Here is an 18,532-nt window from a genome sequence, read left to right as displayed (position 1 = left end):
TCTCTTAATTTATATATATATATATATATATATATATATATATATATATATAAGTTCTACGTTGCCTACCCTAAGGTATATACATAACATATTTATCAACATCAAATCATTAAGATATATAACGATGTTTATCAACATCCAATCACAAATGACAATTGGATCTTCAACACATCAACAAATATAGTTAGGTGCATGGCGTGCCAATGCAATGTCATGCTCAAAAGATGATTCGGATAAAATGTCACCATCTCGATGGATGGGACGAGCCAAGCATCTCGCTCCGCTAAAGCATCTCGCTTTTATGAAGCATCTCGCTCCTGTGAAGCAGCACGCTCCTGTGAAGCATCTCGCTTCAATGAAGCATCTCGCTCCGATGAAGTTCGATCTGAGATCGTCCTTCGGAAAGCAGCACACTTTCCAAGAAATGTATGCATGAATGCAATATGGTTAGCCAAACAACGAAACGTCCTCACCAAGGTACGCGTGTCTCGCTAGAGTACATTGTCTCTACAATACCCTAAGGTAAACAAGGAAGTGCTAGTCACACTTGGTAACTTTCCTAGTCACTTTGGCTCACCGTCTCGATGGCCAACCAAACTGCTCAACGAGCAAAAGAATGCATCTCGGACTCACTGACTTTTCAAGTTACTTTGTCTCACCAGCTCGATGGCCAAATGAGTTGTTCAACGAACAAGGGGAATGCTGCTCGCACTCAGTGACTTTTCAATTTACTCAAGCTCATCAGCTCGATGGCCGAAAGGCTGCTCAATGAGCAAAGATGGTGCACTCGCACTTGGGGACTTTCCAATCATCTCTGGCTTCGCTTTCCAAGGAGCAAGGAGCAAAAGGTGTTATCGCACTCAAGGTTTTCCTCACACTTAGATTGTCGACCCTTCCCGTTTTCCAAACCATTTTCACATCCTAAGTCTTTTCCAAGAGGTTATCATCATTATTTAAAATTGTTCTATCTTTGATTAGTGTATTATGAATTTCATTTACAAATCAAGATCTGGTTTCGTTTGTTTCAAAACTCTATAAGTCGAAAGATCCCAATAAACTCAAATAATTTCCGAGAAGGTCTCGATCCTAAAATGGCAATGGCTTAGACCTCAGGTTAGAGCCTACCTAACATTTCCCAAACCACGTCATTAGCAATACATAACATCACGTTTTCCCACACTCCGAAATCATATAATCATGAACTATCTCAAGTGTAAGACCCAAGTTTTTAAGCTTAGAATAAGTGGAAGAGATTTCCATTTACGATTAGGCTTGATGTATCGTGAAGGAAAACCTGAACAAGAGTTCATCGAATGGAATATATTTATGAAGGAGAAAGTTCAGGAAAAGTTTAAGGATTGTATCGAAGTCGATAAAAGGTATAGCACGATCGATATACGCTTAAACCTAGGCACGATGGAAGCTAATTCGAAGTCGATAAAAGGTATAGCACGATCGATATACGCTTACACTTAAAGGCACGATGGAAGCTAATTCCAAAAATCTTCAGAGAAATGTTAGAACTTCTCTTTTTCCATATATAACAAGCGTTTCGAGGCGAAACTCTAGGATCTACGAACGTCCGATTCCAATCATCGGAAGTTTGCCGAAACTAAAACCCTGATAGTTCAAAAACCCTAGAATCAACCGACAATGAAGACTTTTTCTATTCAGATCTTCAAATGAAGATTCTACACGCGTACACCCATTTCTCTTGATGATCTCAATTTTTCTTCAGAAGGAAGTTTTCTATTCCGACATCCGATGCAAAAAGTAACTTATCGGGTAAATTAGTTTTACACCGACTTTGCATTAGTCGCCAAAAATACAAGCAGACCTCATTTTAGTTTTGGAATTCTTTCTCCAAAACATATCTTAGAATTCACGGAGAATGAAGACGGAAAAATCAGATTCGCAAAACTTTCATTTTCCCGCGTTTTGCCAACCTCTATATATAGCCAAGAAATGAGAAAATATCACAAAACTTACCCATTTCTTCCCAAGGAGGCCGCGAGTTTGCAAGGAGGAGGAGAAGAGAAGATTTTGTTCATTTCTTGCTTGATCGTTGATCCAACAGTTGCTACTTCAAGGTACCGAGGTATAGTCGCTAATCCTTACCTCTGATCGTCTTTTCCATAGCTTTTCTCTATGTCTTTCTGTGCTCATAGTTTTGAGGTTTTTGCAAAACTATCCTGATAATTCCATTTTTGATTCTAAACATCTTCCCTACGTTCTCCTGAGTATGTTTAGCTAATAATACCTCGCCGATTCTCGAAAAACTACAGTCGAGTTTCAATTTTGGTGAAAATACCCATTTTGGGGTAAAGCTTCGTCCTTTGGGCTGAAAACTATCGCCTTAGCTTAGTGCTAGTAGGATTAGTTGTCATAAACGTCGTTGGTGACGTCCCCATCATATTTGTTTTTCGAAATTTCAGTTTTGAAATTCTGAGCTAAAAATATTGACCAAAATACCCCTGCGACAGTTTTTGATCCGATAATTTTTCCGAGTTTAGAATACCCTTAGTTACGGTTAATGATAGCATAGGAACCAAGTTTGATCGAAGAAAAATCGACACACACAATTACCATGTGTGGCCGAGACTACCCTAGGAGGAGGAAGAAAATTCTTTTTTGAAAACTTGTCCTTTCGCGCTAGATTATCGTACCTCGGAGTATGTGCTACTTCGTGTAACCTTAGAGAGCATTGATTGCTGGTTTCTGATAGATTCTGAGGGAATTCTGTGGTTTTTACTCTAAAGATTATTTTGAGGAATTTCCCGAAGAACAAGGAGCTGATTGTGAAGGAGCATTTGAAGAGAACCCTGGAGAATCTACAGGAGAGGGCTTCTCACTGAACTATTAGCTAATGCTTTAGGTGTCGACGTATTCGACTTGATTTACTGTTTTTGCACTTATTTGTGTTTGATTGGGAAACGTTTTCTGAGGCTTCGGCTGACAATGTAGATTATTCATCTACTGACTGTTTTTTTTGAGTTTTGAATCATATGCTATGTGCTACATGGTTCATCTAGGATGTGTGATATCTGCTATATATGATAAGTGCTACATGTTTAAATTAGGATGTGTTGATACATGATTTATGATTGTTGGATTGTGCTAACTTAACTATGCTATTGCACATATACCTGTGGTACTGGAGAGTGAGGATAGCGGGCAGGTCATGCCGATTTTATTTTTATGAGATTTTGAGAAAGTTTGAGGGGACGGACCGAGGTTCGTACCCTATTATTGTTTTATGGATCGAGACCTTCTTAGAGGAAAATTGAGTTTGAAAATGATATTGGAAAAACCCCATTTGAATTCACGTAAGAACTTGGGTTGTTCTGTCTAAGGCAAGAAGGGCTTTTTATGAGGCATTGTGCCCGACCAGCTTACCAGAGAACTTCTCGGGCCATTACTTGGGTGATGATGGACCTTTTGTTTTGAGACCTTCTCCAGGGAATCATTGGAATTATAGGATCTTGGAAACTAATAGGATTAGAGACGAAACTTAAACAATTTCATAATGAACCTCCATAATGTATTAAACAACCTCAAAACCCTTAATATAATGATAAAAGACTCAGACGAAAGTTTAGGGCTTGAACATTAAGTTTTGAAAATGAGAAGTGTCGTCGAGTCCAAGAGTTGAGAAAACTAATAAGTTTCTGAGTATGTTGATACTCCTTCGCTCTTTGAGCAGTTTGTTTAGCCATCCAAGGGATGAGCCGAGAAGCTTCACTGAGGCGTGAGACCTTGTGAAAGCGTGAATCTTCACTGAGGCGTGAGACCTTGTGAAAAGCATGGATCTTCACTGAGGCGTGAGACCTCGTGAACAGCATGAAACTTCATTGAAGCGTAAGACTTCGTGCAAGTGTGTAAATTCACTAGGGCGTGAGACCCCGTGAAAGCATAAAACTTCACTGGAGCGTGAGACTTCGTGATGGTGTAAGACTCCACTGAAGCGTGAGACTTCGTGAGAGCATTGATGACTCGAAGAGTTATCGTGAGTGTTTGCACTCATTTTATGATTAATTGTATTTTGTCGCAGAATCGACTTTACCTTAGGGTAAGCTTTTAGAGACATTAATTTAGCTAGAACACGTGGCGACGTGTCGAGTGAGGTCGGAGACGTTGTTTGGCTAATCACTTTGCATTCATGCACAAATTTTGAGGTTAATACACGGCGTGATACCGGACCTCGGTGGATTCCAAAATGGTCATAAGACCCGGATTTCCATATAAGAACACTGCGGTGATTCTTAGTAACAGATGGAAATGGCAGACCTTTGGGTTCACTGCTGATCTAACTACACTTTGTGTGGTGTAAGAGACACGCGAGCGGAAATGGTCCCACCGTTGCTGGTGCTAGGATTGACTCGTTGATGCTCATCCGTTCCGGAATGCATTTGTTAACCAGCATTGCATTTCATGCAACATACATACTGACTTAGTTGCTGAGTGTGATTGATAATTGTTAATCCTATTTGATGCATGCTAATTGTTATTATCGTCTTTTATATTCATTGTGAAATATACAACCCTAGGATGCTATCTCTAACTTATAAGCCTAAGTGGCTACTCCTTGTCTTTACCTATTGGATTTATTATTTATATAATTCTTTGGAGTTGACCCTCGCGTCTTCTGTGTGTGTTTTGGCGGACAACGCCTTTTGTCAGATGTCCATAGCGGACTGGTTCACAATGGTCCACCCTTCGGGGGGGATTAGGTATGAGATGATAGACCAGGACGACCCCGGTTCGTGGGTGGTTGACCCCGCTAGCCATCGTGCGACGTACTCGGGGCGGATCATGGAGGACCATGTAGATAGGGTAGGACACTTGACGTCAGGAGTGCTGCGGAGATGCACTGTCAGTTTCAACTTGCCACCTGGGGTGCACTGCGGACCAGGATTAGGAGGAGCACCACCGCCACCGTCGTCTTCGGATGATGAGGACCCCTCAGAGGAGGAGCCTGTGGGAGTGCATTCAGCAGAGTCCAGTTCACCCACCGTTGATGTTATAGATGATCATGGATCGGGCCCTAAGCCCGTGAGTCCAGCACCGGAGCGCATCGCGGTTGCGAGAGGAGGACGGGTAGTGTATGTAGACTTGGTCGTTCTGGATTCTGATTCAGACGACGATCATGCTAACATGTAGGATTGAGTGTTAGTGTGAGCTCCTCGAGATAGGATTAGTGTAGGAGTAGAGTCTTAGCTCTGACTGTCATTTGTTTCTTTGGGGACAGGATTCCCACCTATAGCTTTTTGTGTGGTTTCTCTACGGAAATCACAGAGAGTTGGTTGGACTAAGGGGTCTTGTTTTAGGCCGTTTGGGCTGCCTTATTCTCATTTTTGAGGGATAGTGTTGCAGACACTTGACCTTTCTTTTGGATTGTACCTTTTGCCTATGGGCGTTACCTTCTGTTACTTCCCGTCACTGGAGTTTTACTCGTGACGTGGTTTGCTACTTAGAGCGGGGGCTGTATTTATATTATATATTAGTTCTGTTATCTTTTGTTGGGAGTTTATTTCTTTCAGTCTTTGGTTCTATTATCGAAAAAAAAAATATATTCACGTTTTACCGCTTTAAGTTTTCTTTTTGGTTACTAAAGTGACGCCACCGAAATCAGGGTGTTACATCAAGTCAGTACAATTCAATAGAGCATATGCAAGACATCGTAAACTCAACAGAAATAATGACATATAGCTCATTTCAATATTCAAACATAACAACAGTCAAATCATAAACACATATATCAACACATCCTATGATTAACCATATAACACATAACATTTGAATCAATCAACAACAATCAAAACGATAAGTAAATCCCAATCGACAATGTCAGCCGAAGCCTCAGAAAACGGAGACACACGTCTCAATTAGTTCACTCAGCCGAAGCCTCCAGAAAACATTTCCTAGTCAATCAACAATCAAGTGCATAAACAATAAATTAAGTCGAATTGATCGACGCCTAAAACATTAGCTAGCAAGGTAAGTTGCCCTCACCTTAGCCAATTTCCATACTGAGGTGCAGCTCCGATTCGAGCACATCTTTGTTTTCCCGTGTAAGCTTGCTTCCTTTTGTCCTTTGGCTTTGTCGCCAAGCGCTCCCGTTATTCGTACCAAAATCCAAGTTCTGAAAGCTTGTCGACGAAGAGTCGCCGGAGAAAGTTGTGGTTCGTGTGGTTGACAGAGGAACTTTCGCTAGAGACACCAAAGGGATAGTGTTTCTTCATCCTTACAAGGCCAGGAACTCAAAGGCGCTGTCCGTTTCCCCAAAAAGTCGACGGTTTGCTCAGAAAGTCAAATTGTAGGTCGGCGGAGCTCGCCGACAAAAGTTGTCCAAAATTGAAATTGATTGAGGGCTATTGTTCTCCTCGCGGCAAGGATCGTCGTGGTGCACTCTGTTTTTCATCAGTCACCCGAGTTGATCGGAAAGCGGCTCCGAAGGCGGCAGCGGCGGTGGCGACGGCGACGGAACGACAATCCGGAACATGGGTTTTGTTGTGGACGTCGCAAGGGTTCCAACGGTACTAACCTCGCTGTGAACGGAGGTCCGAGTACACCGGAATCGAAGGTTGAAGTTTGCGATGTCGGCGCGTTGCTCTGTTTTCACGTCTTGCTTCCTCTGTTCTTGTTCATGGAGCTCACCATGGTGCTCTCGGTTGGTGGTTGTTGCTTGTGACCTTGAACCAGAAGAGGTGGTGACTCGCGTGGAAGAAAGGAAGAGGAAGGGAAGGTGATGGTGGTTGATTGTGGTGCGTTAGGGAGAAGAGGAGGGACCGTGGTGGTGTTGGTTGTCCAGCCAAGAAGAAAGAAGAAGAAAACAGCATGGTGCCATGGCTCTTGGTAGCTAGAGGAAGAAGAATAGTGATGGGTGGTAGTGTAGTGAAAAAGCTGAATTATAGCATGGTGTTGGTGGCTTTAATGGTGGTGCTGCCATGTTTGGATGTGAGGAAAGGGAGAAGAAAAGAGACTTGGTGATGGGAAGAATGAGAAGGCATGGTGTGCGTGTTGTGGGTTGCTGCGGCAAGAGGAAGAAAAAGAAAACAAGAAGGAAGAAAGAAAGAACAAGAACATGGTCTGGTGATGTAATTCACATTGGAGGAAGTAGAGAGAATGGAAAGGTGTGCTGCTTCAGTAAGGAAAGAATGCATATATATAAGAAGAAGAAAAGAATTAATGAAGATGTGAGTGGTGAGAATGAGTTGCAGCAAGTTGAGAATAAAAAGAAAAAGAAAAGAGTGAGAGGGATGTCGACAGAGTGAGGGAGGATGAGGATGAGTGGTTTAGATATTTAGGAAAGATATTTTGTAAACGGGTATGAATTGATTTAGACACTGAAGAATTTAGCTCACAGAGTTAAGAGAAAAATATATAATTGATATATAATTATACTAAAAATTATGAGGAACTTTATGAAATAGTAAAATATGAATTATGATCACTTTTAGCAAATTAAAATGATCCATGAACAAAGAAATGAGTAGAAATTAAGATAAAGAATAATTGTTAGATAATTAGAACAAATATGATGTTGTCATATTATGCAATTAAGCTAAGTATCCTTCCATAAAAGGCCGATACTTGTTTCACATTCATTTTAAATGAGAAAATGACTTGAACGCAGTCTGCTTCAAAATGCCGCAGAACTACTTTTTGCAATTGATGTCAGATGAGAAAACTTCCTTCTGAAAAAGATTAGAAACATTGAAAGAGATCGGTACACATGTGTGAAATCTTCATTTGAGGCTTCGAATAGAAAATGTCTTCATCTACAGTTTATTTAAAGGTTCTTGAGCTATCAGGGATTCAGTTTCGGCAAACTTCTGAAAATTGGAATCAGTCGTTCGTACATTCCGAGGTTTCGTGTCGGAACACTTGTCATGGAAAGGAATAAGAAAAGTTCTTATATTCCTCTAAAGATCTTTGAAATTCGTTTCTACAGTGCTTTAAGAGCGGATTAGCCCTTTACTAACGCTTTCGACCTAAGTTGGACGTGAATAAGGCTCGTGCTATAACCTACCGCGACTATAGTACTATTCTTAGTCATATCCTGAACTTTCTCCTTCATTAATTCATTAAAATTAGTGAACACTCATTTAGGTTTCCTCTCACGTTTACACTGTAACCTAGGCATGAGTCGGAAATTAATTAATTATTCTAATTCTAAAAATGTGGGTCTTACAGTTTCGGTTGGGTAAAGCTTCTCTCTTTGTGTCTTTGACTAAGCCTCCCATTAAGGATGTGTTGGATATTGTCGCTAAAGTCTCTGCTCATCGTCATGTCTCTGGGAATTCAGTTTGTGATCTTGGCGCTTCTTCTTGGAGGGATGTTGTTTTGGGGTTAAAGAAGGATTCTCAAACGTTATGGATGTGGTAGAACCCCTTGCTTCTAATAGGGATGGAGTTCCAGTTCCGTGGTTGACAAATTTGGAGGGATTTTCCGCTGTTGGCGATTGTGGCGAGTTGGGGTTGAGAATCCTTGACGATGTCCTTGTCTCTGAGGCATTTGGATTAGTTCTGCAAGATGACTTGAACTTTGTTGTTGGAGGGAGGAATTCTTTTCTTTACCCTGAAATTTGATGTCCTTCTAGAGTAGTATAAGAAGAGGAGGTGCATGTTGCTTCTTCTATGACAGAGGTATTTAATGAGTCACCTTTTTCTAGTTTTTACTTCTTCTAAGGCTGTTAGCATGTTGGAAGTTGGTCCTTCGCAAGCCTTGTCAGTGTTTCTCCAAGTATTAATCAGCTGGGTATTAGAGGAATTGTCTTTAATGATAACTTAGTGGGTGTTGTTTTGGTAAACCTCTTGCGTAGCCTCGTCTTTAGAGAATGGAAGGTTGTTATGGATCTGTTTTTAGACAGTTGGTTCTCTTTGTCTTTTCTGAGATCTTCCCGTGATGTCTCATTGATGGATGCTTTTCTTAGCCGTTTTTTGTTCGATTTACTACCTCTTTGTTCTCTTCTTCATTCAGCTGAGACGGTTGGTGTGGGAGCCCACGTGCTTGACTCGGTTCATCCTAGTCTTGCTGATGATGTGATCGATTTCTCTCTCTCTAGGCCTGAGTGTTGATGACCCTATTTTAGTAGTGTTTTAGGGTCATTTCCTTGAGAGTTTTGAGTCTTTTTCTTTGTCTCCTGCATTGTTTCATGCATTCTCATGCATTTTTATCTTTATTTAAGTTTTGGTTTGGTTTTAGTAATTTTGTAGTTTTATAAGGGTCTTTCTTGCATTTTTATAGAGTTTAGGACTTGCATTAGTTTTGCCATGGTTTTGTGAGGACTAAGGTGATTAAAAACCCTTTGAATTTCTTGATATTTCTCCTTGTCTTGGTCCTTAAGTGCTTCAGCAGGTAACTCATGAAGAGGGAACACCAAATGCTTGAAGAATTGATGGAATCATTCAAAGGGGGGGGGGGTTAAAAAAGCCAAAAAGTCACCAGAAATGAGTGTCTGGCGCCCAAGCGCCCATGCCTGGCGCCTGAGCGCCAGCCTTCCAGATGGGGAATTTCAGCTTCTGCCTTATGGGCGCTCAAGCGTCCTAGGGCAGCGCTTGGGGCGCTTGAGCGCCCCTGCTCGACCATTTTGCCTATAAATAAGGCCTTAGGCCATTTTGTTCAGAACTTATGACTTTTTCTTAGAATTTTACAAAGTATTGAAGCTTAGGAAGTGCTTTTGGGGCTTGAGGAAAGCTTCCACCTTGTATTTTCCAGGTTTTCTTTACATTTCTTGTATGGATTTCCTAGCCATGAGTGGCTAGTTCTTTTTATGCTTTGGGTTTTAAGTGATTTCATGAATCTCTAGTTGTTAATTCCTATCCATATGCTATTGTTCTTGAATCCACTTTGTATTTCAATTCTATATTGCATGATTAGCTTGGGTGCACTCTTGCTAAAGGCTAAACTATAATCGTATCGGAAGATTGTTGTGGTTTAAGGACTTGGGTTGAAATTGATCCTTCTAAGCTTGCTTCTAGGAATAGAGTGAGGGTTGTGTTTTGTTGGCCTGAATTGCATGATTTAAAAACTCATATAAATGACTAAGTACACAAGGAATTGGGCTTAGCTTTTTAGTATGGGAGAATTGCTCATGTGAGGAATCAATGAGTGAGTAACTAGGCTAGAACAACAAGGGATTGATTCAAGGTTCCATTTGCATAGGGTAGGTTGATTAGAGAGGATTGGATGAATGTTCACCCAAAGCATCTTTATCAATTGATATTTTCATCTCTTTGTTACATACAATCAAATCAAAATCTGAATTTTACTTGCTTTCAAAACTCACAAGCTTCAAGCTTAAACCATAATTCTCACTCACGGTCCCTGTGGATTCAATATTAAAACCCGGAGATATCTGTGCACTTGCAGATAGTCCAACAAGTGTCAGATCCTGTTTGAAGATGGTGGGGTCGCTCCACATCAGCTCTTTGATGTGACAGTTGGTTTGGTTGCGCCATCCTAGGATGCCTTTGTTCCTGATGTTTCTCTTTCTCGTAGGAGAGGGCGTCCAAAAATGGTCAAGAGAAGTCGTAAGCCCTGTCATGTGCACTGTGTGAGTTCTGTTCTTGCCATGAACTTTAAGAGAGGGTATAGCCCCTAGAGTAGAGAGATTGAACTTAGAGAGAGAAAGTATAACTGAATTTCATGTGTTATTTAGCAAATGAGTCAAGAGTCCCTTACAAATGATTACCGCTCCCTATTTATAGTTGGGTATATGGGCCTAAATGAGCGTAACTGCCTCTGTTGGGCCGGTTGGGCCTCGTTTTGGGAGGCCCAATTCCCAGTCTGGGCGACCGCCACTTGGTGGGTAATCCCTGGGTGTAGGCACGCTAGGGGCTAGCCCGGTCCACCTGTCCACAAGACACCGAGCACGAAGCATGAGGGCTAAGTGTGTCTTAAAGGTCATAAACAATAAATTACAAACGCTACTACGTAAAGTAAATAGGTCGCGCCAACATGGCATTTAAAAAGCAATCAAATTTTTGCAAGTCCACCAGCCCACGAGTCCACGAGCGGCGGTCGTGGTGAGTTTGGTCGCCACGTTTGAGGGGCGATTGTGGTGAGTTTGGTCGCCAAGCACATGCACACGTTAGAGAAGTGGAAAAGTCAGCTTATCTCCAAGATCTCAACTGCCCCTCTCGAAACGTCACCTCACCTCTTAAAGTCACGAAATCCGAACCAATCATACGTTATAACTTCCCCCAAGATTGCAACGCTTGCTTCCTTCAAGGCAATCATCCCTTTTCGTCATCATGAGGCACGACTCCCCATCATCCACATGCGACTCAGCGACCATTCAAGACCTACACACGTCCTATGCCAACAATCACCCCCTTCCTATAAAGACCCTCATTCTCCACCATTTACCACTTTCGAATCCTCTACTTTTCTCATCCTTAATATCCTCCTAAAAACCTCTGGCCAGTCACCACTCCGGCTCCGTCGCTTTCCATCCTTTTGGATATCCCTTGTTCACCTCTTTCCCTGGTGAGTTGCCTTCTCCGATTACCGCGTCTTGCTTTCAAACCCCCCCGGCCACCCCCTTTTTTCTTTCCTTCATGGCATCCAAGCGCCAAACCAGAAACTCTTCTCGTCGCGCCACCCTAGCTTCTCCCTCACGGCGCGTGCCGACGCCCGGGGTACCAATTGAACCCTCTCTCCCTGGCGGGATTCCCCTCGAGGCATCAGAGGTTATGGCCTTCCAGCTCAGAACCTTCGCAACTTTTCCTCTTTCTGCCAAAACGGTGAAGGTATGAAAAACACTAGAAAGGGGGGTTTGAATAGGGTTTTGCAATAAAAACGTTTCCTTTGAAGTTTCTTATAAAACACTTGGTAGCAAAGATAGAAGGTGCAAAGGATAAAGAGAAAAGCACACAGTGATTTTATCCTGGTTCACTTGAACAAATCCTCAAGCTACGTCTAGTCCACCCGTTAATGTGATTTCTTCCTTCGTTGAATGAAGGTAATCCACTAATCAAAGGTTGTTACAACTGTACTAGCACAACTGGCTAAGTGACTAACACACCTAAGAACTAGCAACCACTCAGACACACAAGTCTTAGTCTTCTCAAGGATCCTGACCTAACTGGTCCCTTAAGGAATACAAACAATATGATCAAAGTTTGGGTTTACAAAGAGTTCTTCATAAACAAGCAAGGTGTAAATAGATTTAGAACAATGAAGGAAATGATTGCTAAGGTATTCGCCGATAGTAATTTGATTGCAATGAGTTTCTTAGCATTTTCTTCCTTTTTTCAGACTTTATACACTCCAAGCCTTGAGTGATATTTCCGTTGTGAAATTCTATCCGATTGAGGGTACTTCTGGAATTTCCAGATCGTACAGTGGTTGATCCTCATTAGGTGGCGACCAGGATAGTACAGTGCGATTGTACTATTTGATAGTGACCCTTGCCTTTTGCATTTGACTTCTGATCTTCAGAGGCGCTTCAAATTTGAACTTGTGAAGCTTCTAATCAGAGTCACGAGGATGCTTAGATCTTTAGAACTTCAAGTCTTCAGCATTTGGACCATTCTGGTCTTCAGAGTAGAAGCACTTGGTCTCTAGAGCCAGCTTTCTTTGGGTCTTCAGAATCTTCAAGTCTTCAGAGTCTTTGACCGTTCACTCAGAACTTCTAGTCTTCAGAGTCTTTAGCACTTGATTCTTCAGAAACCTCATCAGAGCTTTTATCTTCAGAACATCTGAAGCAATACACTACCGTTCATCAGAACTTAGTGAGTGCAGAAGCGGTTTATTGGTCAACACTTTGGTCTTTGACTTCTGATGAATTCCACTTTCAATCTGAATCAGAACCTGTTTGTGTTCATACACAAAATATATACTTGTTATCATCAAAACCTAGAGATGTACAACAGAACCAATTCTTGGTCTAACAAACGATCCCCTCCAAAGAAGCCATCAACGAGCCCTCTGATTACGGGAACCACGATTTCGTTTCAAATCTTTCCTCAGAAATTGGGGGCTTCTGTCACGAGATTCCCCTGGACAACATCCTTATCTATGGTGGTTGCACGGATGATGATCGTCCCTGGCAACACCGTCCGAACGGCGACCATCGTAGCTTCCACTTCTTTTACATCTACGAGTACTTATTCACTGAGTTGGGGATAAAGCTTCCCTTCTCCTCTTTTTACTGCTCCATTCTGAGCGACATCTGCGCTGCTCCCTTCAAACTGCACCCCAACGCATGGGCGTTCATGAAGTGCTTTGAGATCCTCCGCGACGCCATTCAATGCGATCCATTGCCCACCCACTTTTTCTACTTCTATGACATGGACGAAAAGTCCTTGCAGTCACGCGGCTGGGTATCTCTGAAAGCCAGGCTCGGCTGCAAGCGCCTCAACCCCTTTAAATCCAACGCCAAATCCAAGGGCTGAAGGAGGCCCAATGCCCAGGTTGGGCGACCGTCACTTGGTAGGTAACCCTTGGGCGTAGGCACCCTAGGGCTCGCCCGGTCCAGGTTCAGTTGCGGTTGATGGTGAAGGTCCCTCCTCGAGTGCGATCCTGCCTCGTCTCGTCTTGCTCTGCTGGATTCTAGGAGCACTCCAGGTGGTTGGCAAGCTTGTGGGTTGTACTTTTGACGGTGGGGACGAGGCAGCTATCTGCGGTCTAGCATAGAAAATTGAGGAGTGGTGGCTGCCCAGAGTGATGATTCTCTACTCTTGGTGTTGTCTTTGGTTCTGGTTTAAGTCTCTGGTGTTGCTTCCGTTGGTTTTTCTCTTCTGTTTAAGCGTTTGTATATTTCTGCGGATGATTGATGATTTTTGTTTTTGTTATTGTTACCGCCCTATTCTCGAGCTTAGCCTATTTCTTCTTTACTATAATTAATATATTTGGACTTCAAAAAACAAATTAACCTTATTTACTAAAGGTTAATGCTCAAATTAGTCCCTGAGTTTGTAAGCAAATTTGATTTTAGTCTCTTTGAGACTTTTTGATTGTCAATAAATATTATTTTTTCTTAAAAGGGACTAAAATTAAATTCGTTTAGAAACTCATAAACTAATTTGACTATTTACGCTAGAGTAAACTTTAACACTTGATGATCCTGCATTCCTGCATTTCCGAACTTGGAAGGAAAAAAAAAAACGTAACAAAAAAAGAAGAAATCCCACTTTGGAACTCAAGTGAAGCTAAAGCTGTGACTTGTCTTGTGTTCGATTGCTGGTAGAGTGGTTGCGAAATCGAAATCTCCTTTCAGAATCTCAACAACAGTGAGTCGTGACTCGCGATCCTCACTCGCAATGCACGCTCCCGATGACGTTCGCAATCTCCCCATCGACATCACCTTCTCTCGTCTCGGAGGTACCAAAATTCTTCCTCTTCTCGATTTTACCAATTCATTTCTCTTTTGCTGATTTCTGATTTTGAATTTGTCACCTTTGAAGAATGGTTGGTCGATCGCAAGAGAGTGCCCGGGGATTGGCGGAAGCGCGTGGTGGCGATCAAGGCTCGAATTTCCAAGGAATTCTCGTCTCTCCCCAAGGATTCTGATCCCTTTTTCCAAACCCTAGACCCTGAAGGTTACCCCTTTTTTTTCAGTTCATGTGTTTTAATTTGTATTCTAGGAAGAAATGTATTATGAAAATGATGGTTTTGATATAAGAAATTTTGGTGGGTGGGCTTACATGATAATAAGATAGGGATTAGAAGCGGGCATTTGCAGCTACTGAATTGGTATTTGTTTTCAGGGATTGGTTATGTGGAGGCCAAGGAGATATATGATATTCTCTTGAAGTCTACTCCAGAAAGCAGGAACATATTTGGTCGCTTGTCCGGTGCTGCGGTAAGATACATCGAAATTGAGTTTTAGACACTGTAAACATAATCATTACTAGTACTATGGAAAATGCTTGTTGGTAAGAATAATGATCCATAATTTCTGTATAAACGGTTGGTTACAGAAATATTCATCGTTTTTATTCTCTCGCTTATTCCCACCTTGATTTTTATGTCTCTAGTGTCTACTAGTCATCTTATATTAAATTGTATTTTTTATAATCATCATCATCATCATCATCATCATCATTTGGGTAGGGTGCATGGGAAGCAATTGTGCGGTCTTATGAGAAGGATCATGTTTTCCTTGGCGAGGCTGCGCAGATTATGATTCAAAATGTGAACTATGAAATGTAAGCATTGTGATCTTTTTCATTTCCATTACATTTTATGAAGAGAGTTGTGTGTGAGCATTAGCTTTCTTCTGTTTCTTGTGAAAGTTTTGGTTTTTTAACTACTATGCTGTTTGTTTCTGTTATGAAGACCTTACCAGAAGAAGCAGGTGCAGAAGATTCAACAGCAGTTGTTGGAATTAGATCGCAAGGAGGCTGATATAAAAAGAAGTGCTGCACTCTCAGCGGCCAAGTATGCTGAAGCTTGTCAGGAGCTTGGCTTACAGGTTTGCATTTGTGGGTTGTTTGAGCTTTGGCGAAATCAGTTTACTTGTTTTTTACAATGAGATTTTGATTGATTATATTGTTTGGCAGGGGAAAAATGTTAGACTGGAACTTTTGGAGACTGCAAAATCACTTCCAAGCACATTTAGCAGTATTTTGGAGGTTGTGAATAGTGACAACATGTCACAGGCGATTGAATATTATTCCAATTTTGTCAGAGACGCTCACACCGAAAAGGATGTAAGTGTGTTCATTTTATACTTCTTATTGATACCTGATGCAGTGCTTCTGCAACACGTGAATCATGTCAATAGATGTATGGACTTAAGGTTGATATGGTTTGATACATACATTAATTAGGATTAAACTATGACTGCAGAGGTCTTCCGGAGCTGTACTACAAAACCTGAGGAATATGTGTGAAAATCCCCCATCTTTGAATGTTGCTATTGGTTCTGAGATGATTAATGATGTTAGTGTTCACTCAAACAATGATGAATTAAATCCTGCAATAAGCTATGTCGAAACTGCTGCTCCTGATATTGACTGGGATATTTCAGTGGAGGGTTCACAAATTGATTGGGACATTGGAACTGTGGAAGAAATAGAGGATACTGGTAATGGCTTGGGTCCTTATGAAATCATTAATGCCTCTGATGCCATACAGGCTTCTTCACCACCCAAGGATGTCGAATCTGATCCAACAATATCAAACCAAGAACTCGGCTCGCATGCAGATATATCTTGGGATATTAGTGTTGAGACTCCTCAAGTTGATGTTATTGATGATGTTTGCTCGTCAAATGTAGAGCTGGGCAATCAGACTTCTCTTCCGGATGCCTTATCTCAGTTGACAGAAAACAAGGAAAAAAGGAGCCAGCTTTTAGATACAGAGTACAGAAATAAGATTCTTGATGACCTATATGAGGTATATAATATCTATGCTTACTTGTCTTTATTTTATTAGGTTCTTGGTTTTATTCATATAGTTTCAAAATATTCACCTTAGGCAGGAATGAATATAAATCTAGCGAATTTTGTTTGCATTCTTTGCTATGCAAGTACTAAGTAGTTACCTACACTGTATGAACTTGTGAGTTTGATCTTTTTCTCCTTACATCCATATTAAATCTTAATTTCATACTGTTTTTTTATACCAACAGTTGAGATCCTTTTTAAATCAACGGTTGGCTGAGTTGAAGAATGAGGAAACTTTGTCGCTTCAAAATCAAGTTCAGGCAGTTTCTCCTTTTGTACTACAGCAGTATGCTGCTGATGCTATAGAAACAATGCAAAATGATGTTTCCTTGGCAATTTCATTGCTTACAAATAGAACGACAAGGGATCTGATTATGATTCTCAACTCCAAAAGGTACTACTTGGTATTTAACACCTAGGATTATCATTCTCAACTCTGAAAGGTACTACTTGGTATTTTATACCTAGGATTTCATGCTTATGAGAAGCATGTTCACTGAGTTAAATCCAGCTGTCATATTTTCTCAGTTTTCTGATGACTTAATGAAGGTGACCTTAAAAAGTTCTTTTTAATATGCAAAGATAAAGTTTACATCCTGAATTATCTAATTTTTGTTTGAACCTTGTCAATAAGATGATAGTTTGGATCCTGAAGGACAACTGATTTTTATTTTTGTTTCAAACACAAACTAGAAAATGATTTCAGTTTGTGCCATACTTGGTCAAGATATGTTAATTTAGAAGATTGGTATGTTTAGCCTGCATGACAGAAGAGTTGAAGGCTTAGGCAATTGATTTATACAAAGATGCTGATTTCTTGAGAATTTCAACTTGTGTTGTGTATATAGGTTTCTATTTTTCCTGTATTGCTGTGTTACATGAGAGGCTAAAGTTGCGTGTGCTCCTCTTGGGTCTACATCTTTTGAAATGTGAAATGTTTGGGAATATAGGATCAATTGACATCAGATGTCAAACTTTTACACTTACACCACTTAATAACTATTTCTAAAATGCGAAATTAACCAATCCAATTGTTTTGATGATCTTTTATAGCAAATTTCATAGAAATTGAACATTCATACTTTATGCAATCTAATAATGAACCTTCACTTATAATGAAATAACATATATACAGTAAAATAAAGTGCTGTGCTGAATTTGATCCTATCTGCCCCTCACCCCCAACAAAAAAAATACTCTCTCTCTTGTATACATACTAACAGCAATTATCATGTAATGCTTAATTTGTCTCTTCCTTCTAAGTACTATTCCTATTGTATCTGATCTGTGTATACTTATTGTGGTTTTGGACCCAAATTTCAGATTTCTGGACAGACTTGTCAATTCATTGGAGGAAAAGAAGCATCATGAAGTCAAGTTGAAAGAGGGGTTGAAGGACTTGGCTACGAAACGAATGGAACTGCACAATTCTCTATCTTCATCATGGCCAAAACAAGTGAGTTCTACTGTTGTGTGCTTACTCCTCTTTAGGGAAGAGTATTCATAACGTTCAAGTAAATTCATGCATGAATTGTCGAATTCAAGACTTGTTCACATATAACCCTCTTTCTTTCCGTTGCCCTTATGCTCTGCTCCATATGCATCTATTCACAACTGAACTTTGCATACTATTCCCCCACATACCCCCTTGCACTGGCCAGTGGCCACTATTTTTGTACAAGAGATAGACTAAGTGTTGAGTGAATTGCAGGATGCAGCTCTGGCAAAAACAAAGAAGCTGAAAAAATTGTGTGAGGATACACTTTCATCCATGTTTGATGGAAGGCCAGTTAATATAATTGGAGAGATCAACGCACTTTTGACTAGTGGTCTTGGAGCTTGAATAAGAGAAGCTTCTTCTAATATATTTTAGGCCTATAGGTGGACAATGAATCCTAAGAAAAAAGGGAGTTTTATGGGACATGGCCATATCTTTCATTTTTTTTTCTTACTTTTTACGTTACTTGGTCATTGTTTTTGTAAGATGAAACTTTTAAAACGCAAAGGATCCATGATGATAATCTTAGCGACATTTTATGAATGGAGTAGCTTTTGGACTCAGTTCTACCTATTAGAGACAAATAATTTTCATGTCAGCAACAATAATAACAAGCCTTTTTCTACTAGTTGAG

At 40.8% G+C, this 18,532-nt stretch overlaps 1 protein-coding gene across 1 annotated transcript; it reads left to right on the top strand.

The window, feature by feature from the left end:
• Nucleotides 1–14,090: 14,090 nt before the first annotated feature.
• Nucleotides 14,091–18,461, top strand: LOC130720149 (CDK5RAP3-like protein). The gene is made up of 10 exons (XM_057570763.1): nucleotides 14,091–14,331; nucleotides 14,415–14,549; nucleotides 14,718–14,812; nucleotides 15,064–15,158; nucleotides 15,289–15,424; nucleotides 15,513–15,662; nucleotides 15,802–16,350; nucleotides 16,586–16,794; nucleotides 17,724–17,856; nucleotides 18,112–18,461. The coding sequence occupies exons 1-10, from the start codon at nucleotides 14,271–14,273 to the stop codon at nucleotides 18,241–18,243; spliced, it is 1,695 nt and encodes a 564-aa protein (XP_057426746.1). The 5' UTR covers nucleotides 14,091–14,270; the 3' UTR covers nucleotides 18,244–18,461.
• The last annotated feature ends 71 nt before the right edge of the window (nucleotides 18,462–18,532 follow it).

This window comes from Lotus japonicus, chromosome 5 (genome assembly GCF_012489685.1).
Source record: "Lotus japonicus ecotype B-129 chromosome 5, LjGifu_v1.2".
Classification (NCBI taxonomy): domain Eukaryota; kingdom Viridiplantae; phylum Streptophyta; class Magnoliopsida; order Fabales; family Fabaceae; genus Lotus; species Lotus japonicus.
Note: the sequence above shows the minus strand (reverse complement) of the source record. Positions and strands in the feature narration are given on the sequence as shown.

Bases quoted from the DNA above. Each gene is read 5' to 3' on its own strand.
- LOC130720149 (XM_057570763.1), top strand. From the start codon at position 14,271: ATGCACGCTCCCGATGACGTTCGCAATCTCCCCATCGACATCACCTTC. The intron at 14,550-14,717 runs GTTACCCCTTTT...ATTTGTTTTCAG, and splicing joins CCAAACCCTAGACCCTGAAG to GGATTGGTTATGTGGAGGCC. The intron at 15,159-15,288 runs GTAAGCATTGTG...TCTGTTATGAAG, and splicing joins CAAAATGTGAACTATGAAAT to ACCTTACCAGAAGAAGCAGG.